The sequence below is a fragment of the Taudactylus pleione genome, unplaced genomic scaffold (assembly GCF_031769625.1).
Source record: "Taudactylus pleione unplaced genomic scaffold, aTauple2 ptg000253l, whole genome shotgun sequence".
NCBI classification, from domain to species: Eukaryota; Metazoa; Chordata; class Amphibia; order Anura; family Myobatrachidae; genus Taudactylus; species Taudactylus pleione.
The window spans coordinates 2,538,685-2,558,138 of NW_028284655.1; the positions used below are offsets into that span (position 1 = coordinate 2,538,685).

The 19,454-nt window shown below is 45.3% G+C and overlaps 1 protein-coding gene across 4 annotated transcripts in view; it reads right to left on the minus strand.

Moving 5' to 3' along the window:
• EVI5L (ecotropic viral integration site 5 like) overlaps positions 1-13,402 on the minus strand; it is a 36,077-nt gene extending 22,675 nt beyond the window's left edge. For 2 of the 4 annotated variants that reach the window (XM_088480337.1, XM_088480335.1), the window contains exons 1-8: positions 13,310-13,402; positions 8,517-8,677; positions 6,222-6,387; positions 5,650-5,874; positions 4,995-5,069; positions 4,653-4,778; positions 2,907-3,050; positions 2,738-2,827 (exon numbers count right to left, since the gene is read on the minus strand). In XM_088480337.1, coding sequence (XP_088336463.1) covers positions 2,738-2,827; positions 2,907-3,050; positions 4,653-4,778; positions 4,995-5,069; positions 5,650-5,874; positions 6,222-6,387; positions 8,517-8,677 — 987 coding nt within the window. In that variant the 5' untranslated portion in view covers positions 13,310-13,402. Of the gene's footprint in view, positions 1-2,725; positions 2,828-2,906; positions 3,051-4,652; positions 4,779-4,994; positions 5,070-5,649; positions 5,875-6,221; positions 6,388-8,516; positions 8,678-13,309 lie in introns of all 4 variants that reach the window. The other 2 variants (XM_088480336.1, XM_088480334.1) reach the window with 1 other exon arrangement.
• Between the last annotated feature and the right edge of the window lie 6,052 nt (positions 13,403-19,454).

Here is a 19,454-nt window from a genome sequence, read left to right on the forward strand (position 1 = left end):
CTGAGGCGAATGGAAGATTAAAACATTGGGATGTTAAATGACTAATTTAGGAAATGAGTGACAGATCCGGCATTAGGAGTGCACCACTTCCCACCAGCACCATGTGCTATTCCCACTTACTGCAGACCAATTACAATTTACTTTACTGAGCAACAGAGCATTTAAAAAAAAACGATAAGAGACTGAAGCACTAAAGGGGCTGTCATCTCCAGCAACACATCAGGCCTGAGTAAGAGTGGGAGGCAGTGTCGATGTCGGGCGCCTGCGTATGTGTCCCGATTTTGTTCGGGCAGAGCTGCAGAACATATTTAGATGCACAGTAGCAGAAATGTATGGGGCGCTCCAGGACGGTGACTGGGGGCATAACAGAGGGGTGGCTAAAAAGGCGCATGGAGATGATGCATCTAATGGGAGTGTCGCAGGCGTGAAACTGAAAGGAGCTACATACAGAGACGCACAGCTGCTCACATAGGAGCTCATGGTCAGGCAGAGACATTGCACCTTCATAGGGCTGGTGCAAGTTTCGATGGTGCACACCAGACAGAAATGCAGCGTCTATAGATGCAGCATGTGGGCGTCTCAGTCCTTGCACATTGGGACGCACAGATGTGCACCAGAGAGAGGCTTTGTAGCGATATTTGCATGAAGAAGAAGATGTGACTGTGCCAATAAATGCAGCCGCGGCTGCGTCCACCTCTGAAACAGCCCCATAATCTCACTCTGCAGGGTAAATTTGTTAACACTCGTGTTGGTCCCGATTTGCATTTTTGGGTGATATCACTGTTTTGAAAATCGGTAATTTACTATCATTAAAGTCGGGTGATTTCTTCATTTTTTCAGGTTGAAATCGGGTGGTTTAATGCCGCAAATTCGGCCGTTTTAACAATAGAAATGATATCACCATTGGCTCAAATCGGAAGTACTTTTCAATTTTTTAACACAAATCGGGAATTTACCATTATTCGTTTTGCTAAAGTCGCCCGTTTTACACTCAAATCGGGGACTCAATAGAAGTTTTAAATGCACCAGCTCCTGAGCTGCAAGTTGCCTTCGAACATACACAAATCACACTGATTTGTGTATGTTTCTTAATGGCAAGTGTGTTCTAAGGGTTAATTTAAAAAAATAAATAAATAATGACATGAGGTCCCCCCCTCAAAAGGCTAACCAGCCCCGGACTTGCCAGCCTGTCCTGGTTCTTAAAATTACGGGGAACAAAATGAGTAGGGTTCCACCGTCACTTAAGAACCAGCACCTGGCTGCAGGGCCAGACTTGGTTTTAATTATAGGGGGGAAAAAATTGCGTAGGGGTCCCCCTATAATTAAAACCAGCACCACACCCTATCTAGCAGGGGGGGGGGCTGATGCCACAGCCAGGGGAGCCCTTTCACCGGGCAACCCCAGCCGCAGCATCATGTCCCGAGTGCCCATCACACCCCAGTAACACTGTATATGATCAAAATGCATATAACGCTGCATCACCGATTCTCGCATGTGCCAATTTCCGGCGCATAACCAGAGCAAATTCACATAATGTACGCTCCGCAAACGGCTGTATGTCCAACTCTGCCCTATAGTGAGGAGCTTTCCTAGTAAGGAACGTCCTATTCTACCTAGTGTGACAAGTGGAGCAAAAGTTGCACACAGTCATACTGATCATACTGATACAGAGGGACAGGTATGCAGGGCACAATGCTGCCTATCCACCGTAGTGCCGGATTTAACTGCATTATAAATTACCTGTATCTTTACTTCCTGGATGAAATACAGGAGGTATTTGGAAAGATATATTACTACTTACTGATATGAGAGCTAATCTCAGGCAGGCATGGCAAAGGCTGTCATCATCATTGTGTTATGGGAACAACAAATCTAAATATTAGGCTTAATTTGACTCTCAGATCCTTTTACAAAATGTTTGGCTGGATGCAGAACCAATAGAACTAATTTGCCCAGTAATGGTAAGCCGGAGGGTCCCCCATGATAAAACACAACTGTAGCTTTAGATCCTGGGAGTGATAACTCCAGGTCATGCACACTAACGTCACCGGGAAATACGGCTTCAGTTGTACCGGTAGCATTCCGCCAATTCCAACACTAAAGCTGGCCACACACTAGACCAACTTACATCCAACCAGCCAACTTGTTGATTGGTTGGAATGAAAATCTGGTAACGTATGGGAGTAAATGATGATCAGCAATTTGCTCCTAAATGCCAGAAAACAGATGAAAATGGTCGTCAGACAAGTTTGTTAAATGTTTGATCTAAACAATTTGTTCAAACAACAGTTTTTGTCCATTTTCCGGCGTTTGGGAGCAAATTGCTGATTGTCATTTGCTTTCATCCCTTACTAGATTTTCATTCCAACCAATCAACTAGTTGGCTGGTTGGATGTAAGTTGGTCTAATGTGTGGCCAGCTTTAGTCCCGGACTCCATGTATCCTTAATAGGGGTGAGCGGATTCGGTTCTACTCGGTTCCGTTCGGTTTTAAAAACCGAATCTTATTGGCTATCAGCTGTCACGAGTATTAGATCATTTTTTACATTATGAGTGATGTACGTTTTGAATGTTGCTCAGTAACATCATTTACAGTTATTTATATTACCCATTATTATAGAGCTCTAAGTATCTATTTAGTGGTTATTTGGTCCAATAAACTTTTTATTTTTTTTATTTTGCACAATTTATTTTTTCTTGCCCACCTCATTATTTGTACAACATACAGGAAAACTTGCCTGTGACATCCCCTCCATGTCCAGCTGCATCAACTCAGTCTGATTTACCGTCAGTAGGGCCATCCCTACTCGGAATATGACCTCCAGTCCCTGCAAGGTGACACCAGAAGTCAGCATTCCAAACCCCATTGGGCAGACTGATCCAATCCGTTCCTAGGCTGCCACTCACCTCATAAATGAAGATGTCAAAGACACGGGTGGCCACAGGTAAGGGGAACGTGGTGAGGAACAGGGTTAAGAACCAGGAGGAGGCATACATAGAAGTGTGGAAGCAGTGAGAGCGGAAATGGAGATTTAGCTCAGGGAGCTGGTCCTGTAAAATACACGGTACAGCAACTGCGTCAGTGAGGACATTACCGAGAATCTATACTGTAACAAGTACTGTGCCAATTCCTGAGTGCCAGAGCTCCAGGGGCATCCACGGCCCACAGTCGGGTATCTCTGACATGACAGAACAGGAAGCAATAGCCTGATATAACCACATTTCATATACAATTTCAGTGATTAAAATACTGTTTTTAATTCAAGCAGCAGTTCTTCAAATAGGGATTGTTCCTTCAAGCCAGTAACTATGATATGAGGGATGAGGAATCAGTGCATTATCAAAAAATACAAAATGATCAAGGATGGAACAAACATAATAAAGGGTCTTGAGCATTCATTATCCAGTGGGATGCCGGCTGGAAGACCTGGGATGTACACCCTCTGGGGAACATGAGCATCACAATGAGCTACAGACGTATGGTCTAAGAGGGATACACAGACATTTTATGGCATTTTTGAATATTCTTGGCTAAAACAACCTGCAAGTAAAGGTGGGTACACACTGAGACGATGTCATTGCGATTTGGCCAAATTGTGACATAGTGTGCGGTGTGTATGCATGATATGCGCGCTCCCGCGGTCGTATGCGATGTCGTCAGGTTTGATGTGCTGCACTTCAAACCTGACAATATCGCATGTGGCTCCATTCATGTTCACAAAGGACGTTCATTACATTCATTCTAATGTGTAACCAGGATATGTTGGCCCGTTGGATACACATCGCTCAGTGTATACCCAGCTTAGTAATAGCAACATAACGCTTACAGTGTGATATGTAACGGTGCTCAATAACATTATAACATTGGCAGAATTATACGTACCTGAACTAAACCAGAGCTTTACAGTTTTACAGGGATAGAGCAACGTATATAGACAATCAGTACATTATAATGTTTACAGGGATAGACCAACTTCTAGCCAAACAGAGCATTATAATGTTTATTGGGACAGATCAACTTACAGCCAATCAGAGCATTATAATGTTTACTGGGACAGATCAACTTATAGCCAATCAGAGCATTATAATGTTTACTGGGACAGATCAACTTATAGCCAATCAGAGCATTATAATGTTTACAGGGATAGACCAACTTCTAGCCAATCAGTACATTATAATATTTACAGGGATAGACCAACTTCTAGCCAATCAGAGCATTATAATGTTTACTGGGACAGATCAACTTATAGCCAATCAGAGCATTATAATGTTTCAAGACCAGACCAACGTGCAGCCAGTGTGAGCATTTCAGTGTAGATAGCACAATATTAACAAAAGTCAACTCTAATAGCAACAATTTCACACTCCTGCCACTCAAGTAACTAAGCTCAATTAGATATATTTACTATGTAGCTATCAGTGTTTCCAATGTATATAGTGTGTCTTCTTGCAAAATGACCACAATATACCAGGTAGTACACTAGCGAAGTTATAATTATTATTATTAAAAATCATTGTCACTGCCATCTTCACTTGATGCATGAATGTTACCAGTGCTTCCGATACTGAGCATGGGTGTTGTAGCCATTCCGAGCAATGTGACAAGGTCAGGGGAGCTGAAGCTCTGGGTCTGGTAAGAATGATGAGGCATACCTGTAACATGTACTCCAGCTGGTATATACACAGGCCGAGCTCAGCCATGCTGGGCTTAAAGAGTTCTCGTAACCGATACTCCTGCATTAGCCGGACAAAGACACAAAAGGCCTCCTCCTCTGGCATCTAAATGGCCATAGACATGGGAGAAATGACATAAGGGTCATAAACTCTGAATAAGGTATATGTAGAGATATATAGGAGCTCACTAACTTTTATACTGCTTACAGAAAGCTGCAATTAATCACAGGAGAGTATGTATATATTCCCATCACTTGTTTATATAAGTAGGTCAGTATGGTTTATAGCTAGGAATGAAGCAGAGAAAGTAACGGATCTCACCTGCATTAGAAGAAGTCCCACAATGAAGGCACTGCCCTGACAGTAACCTACCTCCCGGTCTATCAGTGAGTATGCCTGTAGGGAGAGCAGGAAACATACAGCTCAGCCACTTACTGGTTATGTACACAGCACTTCACAGACCAATCACATATCTACTATAATATGCCCGTTACGTATCCTCTACCCTCCTCTGCCTCTATCTATTCTCATGTTCATACAGATGTGTCCTCTTGCATCTTTGCTGCTCGCACTGCAAACGTGTGCACGCATTGCGCTATGCGATTAGCCGAGGCCGCGTGCGCCACAATACGCTATGTCGCACGCTGCCTTTGCACTATACAATCCTATGGAGTCGCAGGTGCGAACGCAGCGCGCTTACCCGTTCGCGACTCGCACCATGCGTGTCGCGATTTGACGCACAAGCGGCAAAGATGCAGGACATATCTGTAGTTTCCTGGTAATATTACTGGGATTCCATTATAATTCCTATTTCATCTATGGTGTAAAATGATTGATCAGCCAATACAATTGTTTGATGATTTTTAGTTTGGAATCAGCCCCATTATTTCCAACTTGGTTATACCTGGAAAATATTCCCACCCCACATCACATATCCAGGGTTCTATATGGCCTTCCCACTGCCTCTCTTCCTTACTTTCATGACATTAAATAGTCCCTCCTGGCCCAGACTGTCTTGTCCCCGGAAGAAGTCGTGCTCGGGGTAGGTCCGAGCTATGTCCCGCCGAATCAGCTTCTCACACGGTGAAGACATCCGGAGGAGATCGGCATATTGCTTCTTCACGGGCATGTCTGTGGCATTACACAGCATCTGCCATACCATGGCTCTGAAGGGGTGAGGGATCCCCTTCCGGATAAGCTCCTGTGTGGTAAACACGTAAGGAAAAGATATAGAGCATGGCAAGTAGGAGAAATGCGGTGCTGGTTATACGTTCACAACTATATAACTACTTAGTAATATTATAAAGCAGTACAATAAAACATACTATATAAATGTGCATCCTAGTACCAACACAGCAAATCATTAACATGGATTTTCGCCTGTCTGTGCAATGATCCAATGCTACGATATGAAGACAAGTGTTAATAATTGCCAGCAGTGGACCAGATTATACTGCAAAGTTATACACCCCAGCAGCAGAACACTACATAACCTCTTCCCAAACATGGCCACTACCCGGCCTCAGACCATCTGTGGCTCTCACAGACCTTCAGCAGCTTCTCCTTCCTCCTGGTCCATTCCTCCCAGTGAGTGATAATACGTCCCCAAAGCTCACAGCTATCCTGGTCCAGAGGAGGTGGCCCCGGGGAGGTGACGCTGGTCCTGCAGGATCCGGTAACGCTGCGTAAGGACTTGGAGTCTGCTTCCAAAAGCCTGAGACACACAATTGGAAGGACGTGTACATTGGATAGTTGTAACCAGCATTAACAAGATGTCAGATTTTAATTCTCCAGATATTCAGTCCACAGCCCATGGTCACATAATTCAGCTCTTCTCGCTTGAGACAAATATATCTTGCTATAAAACTATATGCTCACTTTTATCTGTCATTTATAAATAGCACAATGTATACTGTTGTAAATAATGGCCTCAAAGCTGCAAACGGTTGGAAAAACTCACCAACGTCTGTCTGTCCTCCGATGTCCTAATCTACTGCAGTAGCAGCACTCAGGGGTTAAAGTGTTCAGAGAAAACAATACTCCCACCAACCAATGTTTCAATATACTTTACATTTTTTTCTCCCCGAAGAATATATATCGAGTGGCGTCGATTTCTATATACTATAAATAAATATATATATTATATGATGCAGGTATCTGCCACTCGCTGTACTTGAAGAGAACTTCACTACGTTGCCCTCCAAATAGGGAACTGGTCCCAGTAGTCTATCCGCTGCAGTGGCAGCAGTCAGGTTAAAACGTTCTGAGAAGACATTACTTCAACTGACCAAAGTTTCAGTGTATTTTATATTTTCTTCAGGGAGAAGAAAAATGTAAAATACATACATTGAAGCAGCTGGTGTTATTTATGTATATTACCAGGTTAGTTAGCAAATATCATGAGAGAAAATGACATATACATATGTGATATGATATGATATGCACTCTCGTACAAATATACAAACACTATCTGTTTACTATTCTGTCAGATAAAAAAATAAAGCATGCTATAAATGACTGGGATATGTTTTGACTTTAATCAGAAATTAAGTTCACTGTAACAAAACCGGGCCTGCAGCATTCATGTAGGCCAGCGTGTCTGAATAGGGGCATTGTACTGCTAATGAAAGCGGCCTGGCTCACTCACTGTACAGCATTGTCCTGCAGAGACTCTCGGCTGACTTTCCCAGACACACGCACCAACAGAGAGCTTTACCCCCGGCTCTCAGCACATTATAATGAGCCCATCAAATGATGCCCAGACACCAGCCTAGGGTGTGCCACCACCATCGTACACGGGTCAGTCATACTGTAAAGTAAACCACAGCAGAGTTCGAGTTGCACATTGTTAAAACGTTAATACTGATCCTTGGAAAGGAGAGGTCAATAATTCAACTTTGTTAGCAATTTGTGAAAGATGTAAAACACCCATATACATACATACATACATACATACATACTCACATACAGTACAGCACTGTATGGGTGACACCAAATAACCACATAAAGCACCACAACAAAAATGAAATATATTTGTACTGCTGATCCTACTATGATTCAGCAACAGTTATCCCAAACAATTTCAGACTATACCAGATGGTTCTCCCTAAGACTATTTTGTAGGAAGTTTTCAAGAGCATTAATTAGATTAAAATGATAATCTCCATCTTTTGTGAATTCTACCAAAAAGCCTAATAAAGAGCTACTCACTTTACATATTATTTAAGAAGTACTCATCTTTTCTCCAAAATCCCCATCGCACCCCAAATAGTAAAAAGCAGATTTACTCCCCATTAATAAGGTTATGGATGCCTTGGTTTGTCCAATCAGCAGTGTGTGCACACCTTGAACACAACCTGTTTCCTGCTAAATGTCTTCGTCTGCATTGGACAGATGGGGAAATGCATCATACCTTATAAAGAGGGGGGAAATGGACAAGTAGAGAAGTGTCCCATAGCAACCAATCAGCTTATAGCTAGCATTTATCTACATTCTATAAAATGATAGGTAGCAGCTGATTGGTTGTGATAGGCAACTTCTCCACTCTTTAGAAAGTTTGATACACTTCCCCCAGAGTATGGCGGTGCTGGGTGTGAGTAATACCATAAATCGGGATCCAGAAGATATATCTGGATTATGACCAACTGGCACAAGTTACTGACCCAGAAAACAGCACATTAGCTATTTATTTTACATTATTGGACAGGATTTTGTGACTGCTATGACTTGCCCATCCAGTAGGGACAGAAATGGATTAAGGAGTATGACTGAGGTTCTTCTGCAGTGTATGCACCTACTGTACATGGGCCTTATGTTCATATTACAAACTGCGGTCAGATGTACCTGTTCTGCTCCTCCAGCTTGTTGAGTAGCTCCAGTTCGTCTGGACTAAGGTTCTCAGAGTCGGAGGGCGAGACACTCACAGCCGCCGATAGGGATGAATCATCGGGACTAAGGGCCGGGCTGGCCATGTCTGTGGGACGGAGGGGGGCCAGAATGCTCATCTAAAAGCATAGGAGAGTCAGTTGCTTGAGGAGAGAGGTACATTGGTAACAATAAGTAAGCAGCATGTATGAGATGTTCTACATGTCCTCACAGAACTCTTTTAAACCAAGTGAAATAACTGAACGAAGACAATGAAGTTAATACACATTGAGTAGGTGCTGCACCATAAACAATTTAGTAATAGAACAATGACTTGCATATGGAGTGACAAAATCCCTGGGTACAGTGCCACAAAATACAATTACATTCAAATTACAGATGGAGCATATTATCGTATTTCGCTTACAGTGTAACTGGCACATACACTAAATGAAAGCCACTATTTTGTGGGGTGAACCAATATTCAGCCTTTCCATTCATTGGAATATATTACTTCACTGAAGCATAAACTGAAAAGCCACACTCACATACATATTGGTTCAGCCCACAAAATGTCAGGTTGGCAATCAAACGACCCAGGCTATTTATCCTGAGAAATGGGAAGCAAACACTGGCCTCACACTTTGGGTCAGATGTATTAAGCTATGGAAAGTGATAAATTGGAGAGTAATAAACTGCCAACCAATCAGCTCCTAACTGCCATTTGTCAAACACAGCCTGTAATATGACAGTTAGGAGCTGAGTAGCTGGTAGTTTATCACTTTCTAATGTATCAATTTCCAGAGCTTAGTAAATCTCCCCAAAATGTATGGTCCTATAAACAAAAAAATATTTATTTTTATAAATGACCAGAGAGAAGCATACAGGGAGAGGGAAAGTGATAGTGAGAGGGACAGTGACAGGGAGAGGGCAACAGTGATGGGATGAGTGACAGGGAGAAGGTCCACAGAGGTGGGCTGAACACTAGGCAGAGGGATCCCCAGAGGTGGGCTGAACACTATGCAGAGGGATCCCCAGAGGTGGGCTGAACACTAGGCAGAGGGATCCCCAGAGGTGGGCTGAACACTAGGCAGAGGGATCCCCAGAGGTGGGCTGAACACTAGGCAGAGGGATCCCCAGAGGTGGGCTGAACACTAGGCAGAGGGATCCCCAGAGGTGGGCTGGACACTAGGCAGAGGGATCCACAGAGGTGGGCTGGACACTAGGCAGAGGGATCCACAGAGGTGGGCTGAACACTATGCAGAGGGATCCCCAGAGGTGGGCTGAACACTAGGCAGAGGGATCCCCAGAGGTGGGCTGGACACTAGGCAGAGGGATCCCCAGAGGTGGGCTGAACACTAGGCAGAGGGATCCCCAGAGGTGGGCTGAACACTAGGCAGAGGGATCCCCAGAGGTGGGCTGAACACTAGGCAGAGGGATCCCCAGAGGTGGGCTGGACACTAGGCAGAGGGATCCCCAGAGGTGGGCTGAACACTAGGCAGAGGGATCCCCAGAGGTGGGCTGAACACTATGCAGAGGGATCCACAGAGGTGGGCTGGACACTAGGCAGAGGGATCCACAGAGGTGGGCTGGACACTAGGTAGAGGGATCCCCAGAGGTGGGCTGGACACTAGGTAGAGGGATCCCCAGAGGTGGGCTGAACACTAGGCAGAGGGATCCCCAGAGGTGGGCTGAACACTAGGCAGAGGGATCCACAGAGGTGGGCTGGACACTAGGCAGAGGGATCCACAGAGGTGGGCTGGACACTAGGCAGAGGAATCCACAGAGGTGGGCTGGACACTAGGCAGAGGGATCCACAGAGGTGGGCTGGACACCAGGAAGAGGAATCCACAGACGGGAGATGAACACTAGGCAGAGGGATGCACAGAGGTGGGTTGATAACTAGACAGAGGGATCCCCTTATGAGGGTGATAATTAGTCAGAGGGATACACAGAAACAGGCGATAACTAGGCAGAACGATACACATAGGAGGGTGATAACTAGGCAAAGAGAACCACAGACGTGGGAGATAACAAGGCAGAGGGAAGACCCAGAAATGGAAGATAACTAGGTAGAGGGAGAAACAGAGCTAGGTTGATAACCAAGTACAGTAGAACGATCCACAGAGGTGGGTTGATAACTAGTAAGATGGATGCATAGAGAGGGAGATGAGGCAGAGGGATTCACAGACTGCAGTAAATAATTAAGAACCAACCAGGGGGATACACAGAGTTGCACTGTTGACTAGGTAAAGTGATATACATACATGGGCTGATGACTAGGTAGAGTGATATACATACCTGGGCTGATGACTAGGTAAAGTGATATACATACATGGGAGGATGACTAGGTAAATGATATACATACATGGGCTGATGACTAGGTAGAGTGATATACATACATGGGCTGATGACTAGGTAGAGTGATGTACATACGTGGGCTGATGACTAGGTAGAGTGATATATATACGTGGGCTGATGACTAGGTAGAGTGATATACATACATGGGCTGATGACTAGGTAGAGTGATATATATACGTGGGCTGATGACTAGGTAGAGTGATATACATACATGGGCTGATGACTAGGTAGAGTGATGTACATACGTGGGCTGATGACTAGGTAGAGTGATATATATACGTGGGCTGATGACTAGGTAGAGTGATATACATACGTGGGCTGATGACTAGGTAGAGTTATATACATACGTGGGCTGATGACTAGGTAAATGATATACATACATGGGCTGATGACTAGGTAGAGTGATATACAAACGTGGGCTGATGAATAGGTAGAATGATATACACATACGTGGGCTGATGACTGGGTAGAGTGATATACAAACGTGGGCTGATGAATAGGTAGAATGATATACACATACGTGGGCTGATGACTAGGTAGAGTGATATACATACGTGAGCTGATGACTAGGTAGAGTGATGTACATACATGAGCTGATGACTAGGTAGAGTGATATACATATGTGGGCTGCTGACTAGGTAGAGTGATGTACATACATGAGCTGATGACTAGGTAGAGTGATATACATACGTGGGCTGATGACTAGTTAGAGTGATATACATACGTGGGCTGATGACTAGGTAGAGTGATGTACATACATGAGCTGATGACTAGGTAGAGTGATATACATATGTGGGCTGATGACTAGGTAGAGTGATATACATATGTGGGCTGCTGACTAGGTAGAGTGATGTACATACATGAGCTGATGACTAGGTAGAGTGATATATATGTGGGCTGATGACTAGGTAGAGTGATATACATACGTGGGCTGATGACTAGGTAGAGTGATATACATACATGAGCTGATGACTAGGTAGAGTGATATACATACATGAGCTGATGACTAGGTAAATGATATACATACATGGGCTGATGACTAGGTAGAGTGATATACATACGTGGGCTGATGACTAGTTAGAGTGATATACATACGTGGGCTGATGACTAGGTAGAGTGATATACATACATGAGCTGATGACTAGGTAGAGTGATATACATACATGAGCTGATGACTGGGTAGAGTGATATACATACGTGGGCTGATGACTAGGTAGAGTGATATACATACGTGGGCTGATGACTAGGTAAATGATATACATACATAGGCTGATGACTAGGTAGAGTGATATACATACGTGGGCTGATGACTAGGTAGAGTGATATACATACATGAGCTGATGACTGGGTAAAGTGATATACATACATGGGCTGATGACTAGGTAGAGTGATATACATACATGAGCTGATGACTAGGTAGAGTGATATATATATACGTGAGCTGATGACTAGGTAAAGTGATATACATACGTGGGCTGATGACTAGGTAGAGAGATATACATACATGGGCTGATGACTAGGTAGAGTGATATACATACGTGGGCTGATGACTAGGTAAATGATATACATACATGGGCTGATGACTAGGTAGAGTGATATACATACATGGGCTGATGACTGGGTAGAGTGATATATATGTGGGCTGATGACTAGGTTAGGGGGAATGGCAGAGAAGTGATGAAGAGCACATGAAACACACAAAAGTGATGTGTTTATAAGTCACCTCAATCATAAATGAAATGAGGATAACTATAATGCAGTATTTTAGGCGAAAAATACTGAAGTTAAAATGAAAGAGAGGTATGGCCCTTAGCTGGAAGTACAGTAAGTTGGCCTTTATTCCACTACGTGCATTTGCCATGGTTTCACCACCCAGCAAATGGAGGTGCAGACTGATTAGAAAATTAGTGTTTCCAAAAACCAGAAAGCGGTGTGCACCCAGACAAGCGTCAGTAGATGAGATGGGTCAACAGGATAACCCACCTGCACACTACTTTATGGCTCACAGCTCAGCCTGAGGAAAGAGAGAAACAAATGATAGAGGAAAAGATGGGAGAGGGGTAGAGGGGGGGTGGAATTAGGGGAAGGAGGATGGCACACACAGGGGCAGACGGGGGTACAGGGGAGATGGAGGCTGACCATGCAAATATGTGAGGGGGGGACTATGGACAGGATAACGTCAGAGGCAGACTATGATGTCACTAGATCACAGACTGCTGATGTGTGATGGGATGGGAGCCACAATGGTGATAACCACACAGAGACATAATCGCAGCGAAACACCCTCTGCGTGCATCTGCCAGGAGATTCTCATCAGACACCTATGACCTCACACGGAAAGCCGTGTTACGTCATACACCGACTACCTGATACAATAACACGTATTATACAATGTGCTCTCTGTTCCTCACCTCAGGCCCCAGACCCCCGGCGCTGTCACGCAGCTCCTCCCTCCCCGGGGCTCCACAGAACCGATCGGCGGAGAAATCAGACCCACGGCATTTCCCCGCCTCGTTTCTACGTCATATCAGATACAACCAACCGCAGTGCGGCGTTCTGCAGAGTGACATCAGCCTCGGCCAATCAAGCAATAAGCCGGTGACAGCGGGGCGGGACTAGTTGCAACTGCTATGGAATGAAAATGCAGCCAATCTGATCGTAGGCAGGTAAGCGTAGCCAATCGGAGAGCCGAAGAAATGACAGGAGGGTGGGACATGAGAAAAGGCGTGGCTTTTTGCCCTGGAAGGAGGGTCCACAAGAGACTGCTCTGTTCAATCATTACACCCCTCTGCCTGAGTGGCAGTAGAGTTTCCCAATGGAACGCGAGATAGCTATTGCCATTTACTTTCTGGTTTCTGCTTTAATCACCGGTTTCTCAGACAGGTCATGTCATTATGTGGCTCATATAGAGTTGGACGCATTTTACGTGGAGCACGCAGGCATCAGCGTACAGGTGTAAGAAGGGGACCAACAACAAAACCTTAGGGAGGACATTACCAGCGGCTCCAGTCCTACCTGTGTAGTTTGGGGGGAAGGGGTGTCAAGCCATTACCATTGCACTCACTGGGGGGGTCACTGATTTTACTCATACTTACCTACCCTCCCGGAATAGCCTGGAGGCTCCCAAGAAATTGTGTGGTACCCTTAGACGCCCAGAGGAGTTGGCAAGTCTCTCTGAGCCGTATGCCACATTCCCGTAGAGTCCCAGACGGTCAATGAAGCGATTTGCGGAGCCAACTCAGAGTGGCCATGAGCCCTGTCATGGAGATCAAAGGAGTAGAGGGTTTGAATGAGGAAAGAGTGGCCCACAGTATCAAATGCTGCAGAGAAACTGCCCTTTGGTAGTAAGAAGATAGTTAGTGACCTTGGTAAGGGTATTATCAGTGGGGTGCCTGGAGAGGATACCCAGGGCCATCAAGACATTTTGCAGATCCCGATGCTAGAGAGGGGCGTTGCCACACCCTTCCTCAGAATCATTTTACTATAACAGGGGTTGCCAACCAGTCAGGCAAAGAGCCAAAATATATCTGTAGTCAAGTTAAAGAGCCGATAGCATGCGTGCGGAAGTCCATGCCCTATTTTTCTGCGCACGCCTTTGGTATGACATTCGTAGGAGCATGACCTTGTGTCACACCCCCGTTTTTAGTCACAATTTACATAAACTTCCCAATATATTTTTTTCACTATTGAACTGAATGAAAAGGCCAGAGCAATATAGAAAACATTGAAATAGCCACGTTCACATAAAATACACAGAAACAAGCCAGATCAACATGAAATACATTTAAAATAATACATCCATATAAAACACATATTGAAGACCAGAAGCACATAAAATATGATTTAAAAACCACATCCACATAAAATACACTTTGAAATCCAGAACCACATAAAATACATTGAAAAAGCAAGATTTACATAATACACACTTCAGATCCTCCATGTGTCACTCCAGCCCCCTCCTTTGCCATTCCAGCCCACATTCACGTGTAATTGTAGCCCCCCCCCTCCCCCCCATGCAGGCACAGAAAAAGACAAATCACAGGTGCACAGTCCAAATTACTTATTATATATAAATACATTATGCAATAACATTTTGCAATAAATAAATAGCGGTTTTTAGCATAATAATGGCCAAGGTCATGGAAGGCAGATGCGGATTCCAAGAAAGGATTAGAAGGGTTACCCTACAATGGGGAGATCATGTTTGGCCCAGACCTTGACAAGTTTATAACCAAGTTGCCAGCATCAAAAACTGAATTTCTGCCTTCAGCAACTACTTCTAGTAGGCCACAGACTACATCATTTAAGTCCTTTTGTCCTCAGGGAAAGCCTAAAGGTTAGTCCTTTCCTAGGCAACTTCCACTGTGTATCTTATATTGTATTAGTCCTGCAACAGCCTTGAGGTCTGGAATTCTTGGCTAGATGTGGCCGTACAACACCTTTGAGAGCTGGCAGACAACTTGGCTAGGTGGGCCTGAAGGCTGTAGGTGATGAAGCGGCCCTTGGGCTGTGCAGCAGCCTTGAGGGCTGGAGTAACTTGGCAGGTTGCAACCTTTGGGCTGTGCAGCAGCCTTGAGGGCTGGAGTAACTTGGCAGGTTGCAGCTTTTGGGCCGTGTAGCAGCCTCTGGGCTGTGTAGCAGCCTTGAGGGCTGGTAAATTTGGCCAGTAGCGGCCTATGGGATGGGTAGCAGCCTTGAGGGCTGAATAAGCTTGGAAAAATGTGGCAGATGAAGATCTGTGCAATTATAAAGTCACTGGCATTGGTACGCCAGATTGCGCATTGGATACGCTGGAGTGTGCCCTGTGCTGCCGGGTTGACACAAGCAGCTGATGTTGTAATGCAGCCTGTGCCGCCGGGTTGACACAAGCAGCTGATGCTGTAATGTGGCCTGTGCCCCCGGGTTGACACAAGCAGCGCACACTGGGCTGCGTACTCTGGACACAGAGTACTATCCGTGCTGCCTGGATGACACGAATGGCAGAGGACAGGTATGCAAACTGTGCCGCCAAGATTACACTAACGGCAGGTAGATGGTAAGCGAACTGTCCCGCCTGGATGACACAAACGGCAGAATAACACAATACAATAGACAGGAGAACTGGAGCTCGACTGGGTGACAGGAGACTAGGCCAGAACCGGAAACACGAATACTCTATCAGCGGCATGGAGTGAAGGGCTGGCTGTAATTTAACAGATACAGGGTCCAATCAGAAGAAGCCCTGCAAGCCTCCCTAATGACAGACCAGTGTGCAGCTGGCCTGTGCAAACTGACAAGACAATTAATTAGTGTGCAGCTGATACTGCACACAGGCAGACAGTTAACACGTGATCAGCACACAGACAGACAGGATTAAATGCAGAGTTCTGGTAGCAGCTAAGACTGGAAACTGCAACCAAGATGATCTGCTAACCACAGATCCTAACAGTACACCCCCTTGACGAGGGGTTAAGGAACCCCTATCCCTGGTTTGTCCAGAAAGTCCTGGAAGAACCTTCTCTTCAGGGTAGGAGCATGCAAAGAGCTTTCCGGAACACAGGAATGCTCCTCCGGACCATACCCCTTCCACTAAATAAGAAATTGTAGAGATCCACGAGATATTCTGGAGTCCAGGATCTTCTCCACAACAAACTCCTGGCGCCCCTGGATGAGTACTGGTGGAGGCCTGACTGAATGCCTAGGAGTAAACCTGGAGGAGAGGAACACTGGCTTCAGGAGAGAACAATGGAAGGTACTGTTGATCTTAAGAGTCCTTGGTAACTTCAGCCGAAAGGCTCCTTTCTTGGTAGGTTCTACAATGGGCGAGAAAATAGAGGAGAAGGACTTCACTAACCTGCGATAATAGTTTGCAAAACCCAGGAACCGCTGGACGGCCTTCAGCGTAGTGGGTTGTTTCCAATCCAGGATGGCCTTCACCTTCCCAGGATCCACAGAGAAACCTTGCGAGGAAATAATGTAGCCCAGGAATGATTCTTCCTTTACAACAAACCCGCATTTCTCAAATTTGGCATACAAGTTGTTCTTCAGTAGCTTTTGTAAGACCTGCCTCACATGTTTACGATGTCAATCCATGGACTTCGAATAGATGAGGATATCATCTATATAAACCACTGTAAAGACTCCCAAGAAATCCCTTAACACCTCATTAATGAAATCTTGAAAGACGGCTGAGGCATTGGAGAGGCCAAACGGAATGACAAGATATTCGAAGTGTCCTGAATGGGTGTTAAATGCCGTCTTCCGCTCGTCTCCTCTAATGCGGTCGAGGTTGTATGTGCCTCTAAGATCAATCTTAGAAAAGATGGAGGCCTCACGCAGATGGTCGAAGAGAACAGAGATGAGTGGCAAGGGATAGGCGTTCTTGACTGTGATCTTCAGTCCGCGGAAGTCAATGCAGGGTCGGAGAGATCCATCCTTCTTCTGGACAAAGAAAAACCCGCCCCCACTGGGGATTTAGAAGGACGAATGAATCACTTAACCAGAGCCTCTTGATTATATTCCTGCATGGCTTTATCTTCTGGAATAGACAATGCATATAATCTGCCCTTAGGAAGCCTGGCACCAGGCAATAAATCGATGGCGCAGTCGAAAGAACGGTGAGGCCGCAGAACGTCAGCCTTCCTTTTAGAGAAAACTTCGGCCAAATCACAGTAAGGAGCAGGAATGAGTAAAGACTCGGTTGAGACGGTGGTAGCAAGACGAACAGGACAGGACAAACATCCAGAGAAGCAAATCGATCCCCACTCCAGGATTTCACCCATTTGCCACTGGATTACGGGGTTGTGTTTTTTCAGCCAGGGTAACCCCAGGACAACTGAAGCCAGCAGAGTTCCAACAGCAAATTGCAATGACGGCGTCTGATATACTGGGAGCTTGGAGAGATTAGACCCGTTCAGACCACTAACCGACACAGGTCTGGATAAGGACTCAGGTTCCAGGCCCAAGGTCTTGAAAAAGGTTACGTCCATGAAATTCTCCGCTGCTCCACTATCAATGAATGCAGGCACGGAGACTTGATTGTTAGAAAGAGAAATGACTGCGATAACCAGGACAGAATTTTCCAGGGAGATGGATGCAAGGCCTAGATGAACCTCTGCAGTAAAGTACTGTAATTATCTGAGTCTCTTGTTTCCAAGACATTTCTCCCTCTGTGGATAGTCTTTAGGTGCTCTAGGACTGGAGTGAACTGCAAGTCACAGCATGCCATGCTAACCAAAGGCAACAGATATTGATGTATTCTCACCCATTTACAGAAATGAAATGACAAAATCTATGTATGCAATGAAAGGGAAGGTTCATCTGAATTCCAGCTGAAGGAGTATAATCTCCCATTTCTTAGAGCCATCAAGACTTCTCTATATATTGAAAAAGAAGCGCTGGTGACATAATTTCCAACTTTATTTGTGCATTTTCTGATTTATTGGTAAAGGGGTCAGAAATACTTCATTTGGTGATTGACCTGGCAGCTCCTCATTTGCGCACTGTGTTATTTACATCTTTTTACAGCAGCCTAGATGTACCTCCCCTAGCTCATCTAGACTTTGCCTTTTCCCAACTTCAGTGTGCAAAGCTGAGCTATATGTCCTATACCACTGCAGTACAGGCATAGACCCAACGATCGTCTCCTCCGTTTCTCTTCGGCTAGAAGACGAAGCACTCCCAGTTGCATTGGTTCCTCAGACTCGAGCGGAGATAACCACAAAGGAGATCGCTGAGGCAATTTTTTCTCCACTCTGCGTTCACGGAACCGCCAGTCGACGCAAATTACCACGTTCATAAGGTCATCCAGAGAACTAGAGCCAGCCAGAATCCACCGCCCACCTCTGGAACTCTGTACAGTAGTCCTCAGAGGCTTTGTTTCCCTGCTTCAGCGACCTGAAGCTATCCTCTGCCATTGCCGCTTTATCAGGGTGGTCATAGAGGAGACCCAGAGTGGTAAAGAATGCTTTGACCATCAGCAGTGCAGGGCTAGTTGAGGGGAGACCAAAGGCCCACGTTTGTGGGTCACCCTGCAAAAAAGAGATAATTATCCCTACTTGTTGGTCTTCAGAACCCAAAGACCTAGGTCGGAGCCGGAAGTAGAGCTTGCAGCTCTCTTTGAAATTTACCAAATCCTTACGGTTATCTGAGAACCGATCAGGCAAATTTAGCTTAGGTTCTACAACAGTGGGAGCTGAGGCGCCTCGGGTTTCTTCAACCTGGAGGGAAAGTTCTTGAACCTTCTGCGCAGTTCTGTAAGAACCTGTATCTGCGCAGCTAAAATTTGAGCAGAATTCTGACCAGGCTCCATAATAGAGGACTATACTCAAATAAAAATATATGTGGCCGGTGATAATGTTAGGCATGTACATGACTCTTATGAGTATTAGTCCTGCAACAGCCTTGAGGGCTGGAATTCTTGGCTAGATGCGGCCGTACAACAGCTTTGAGAGCTGGCAGACAACTTGGCTAGGTGGGCCTGAAGGCCGTAGGTGATGAAGCGGCCTTTGGGCCGTACAGCAGCCTTGAAGGCTGGAGTAACTTGGCAGGTTGCGGCCTTGAGGGCTCTAGTAA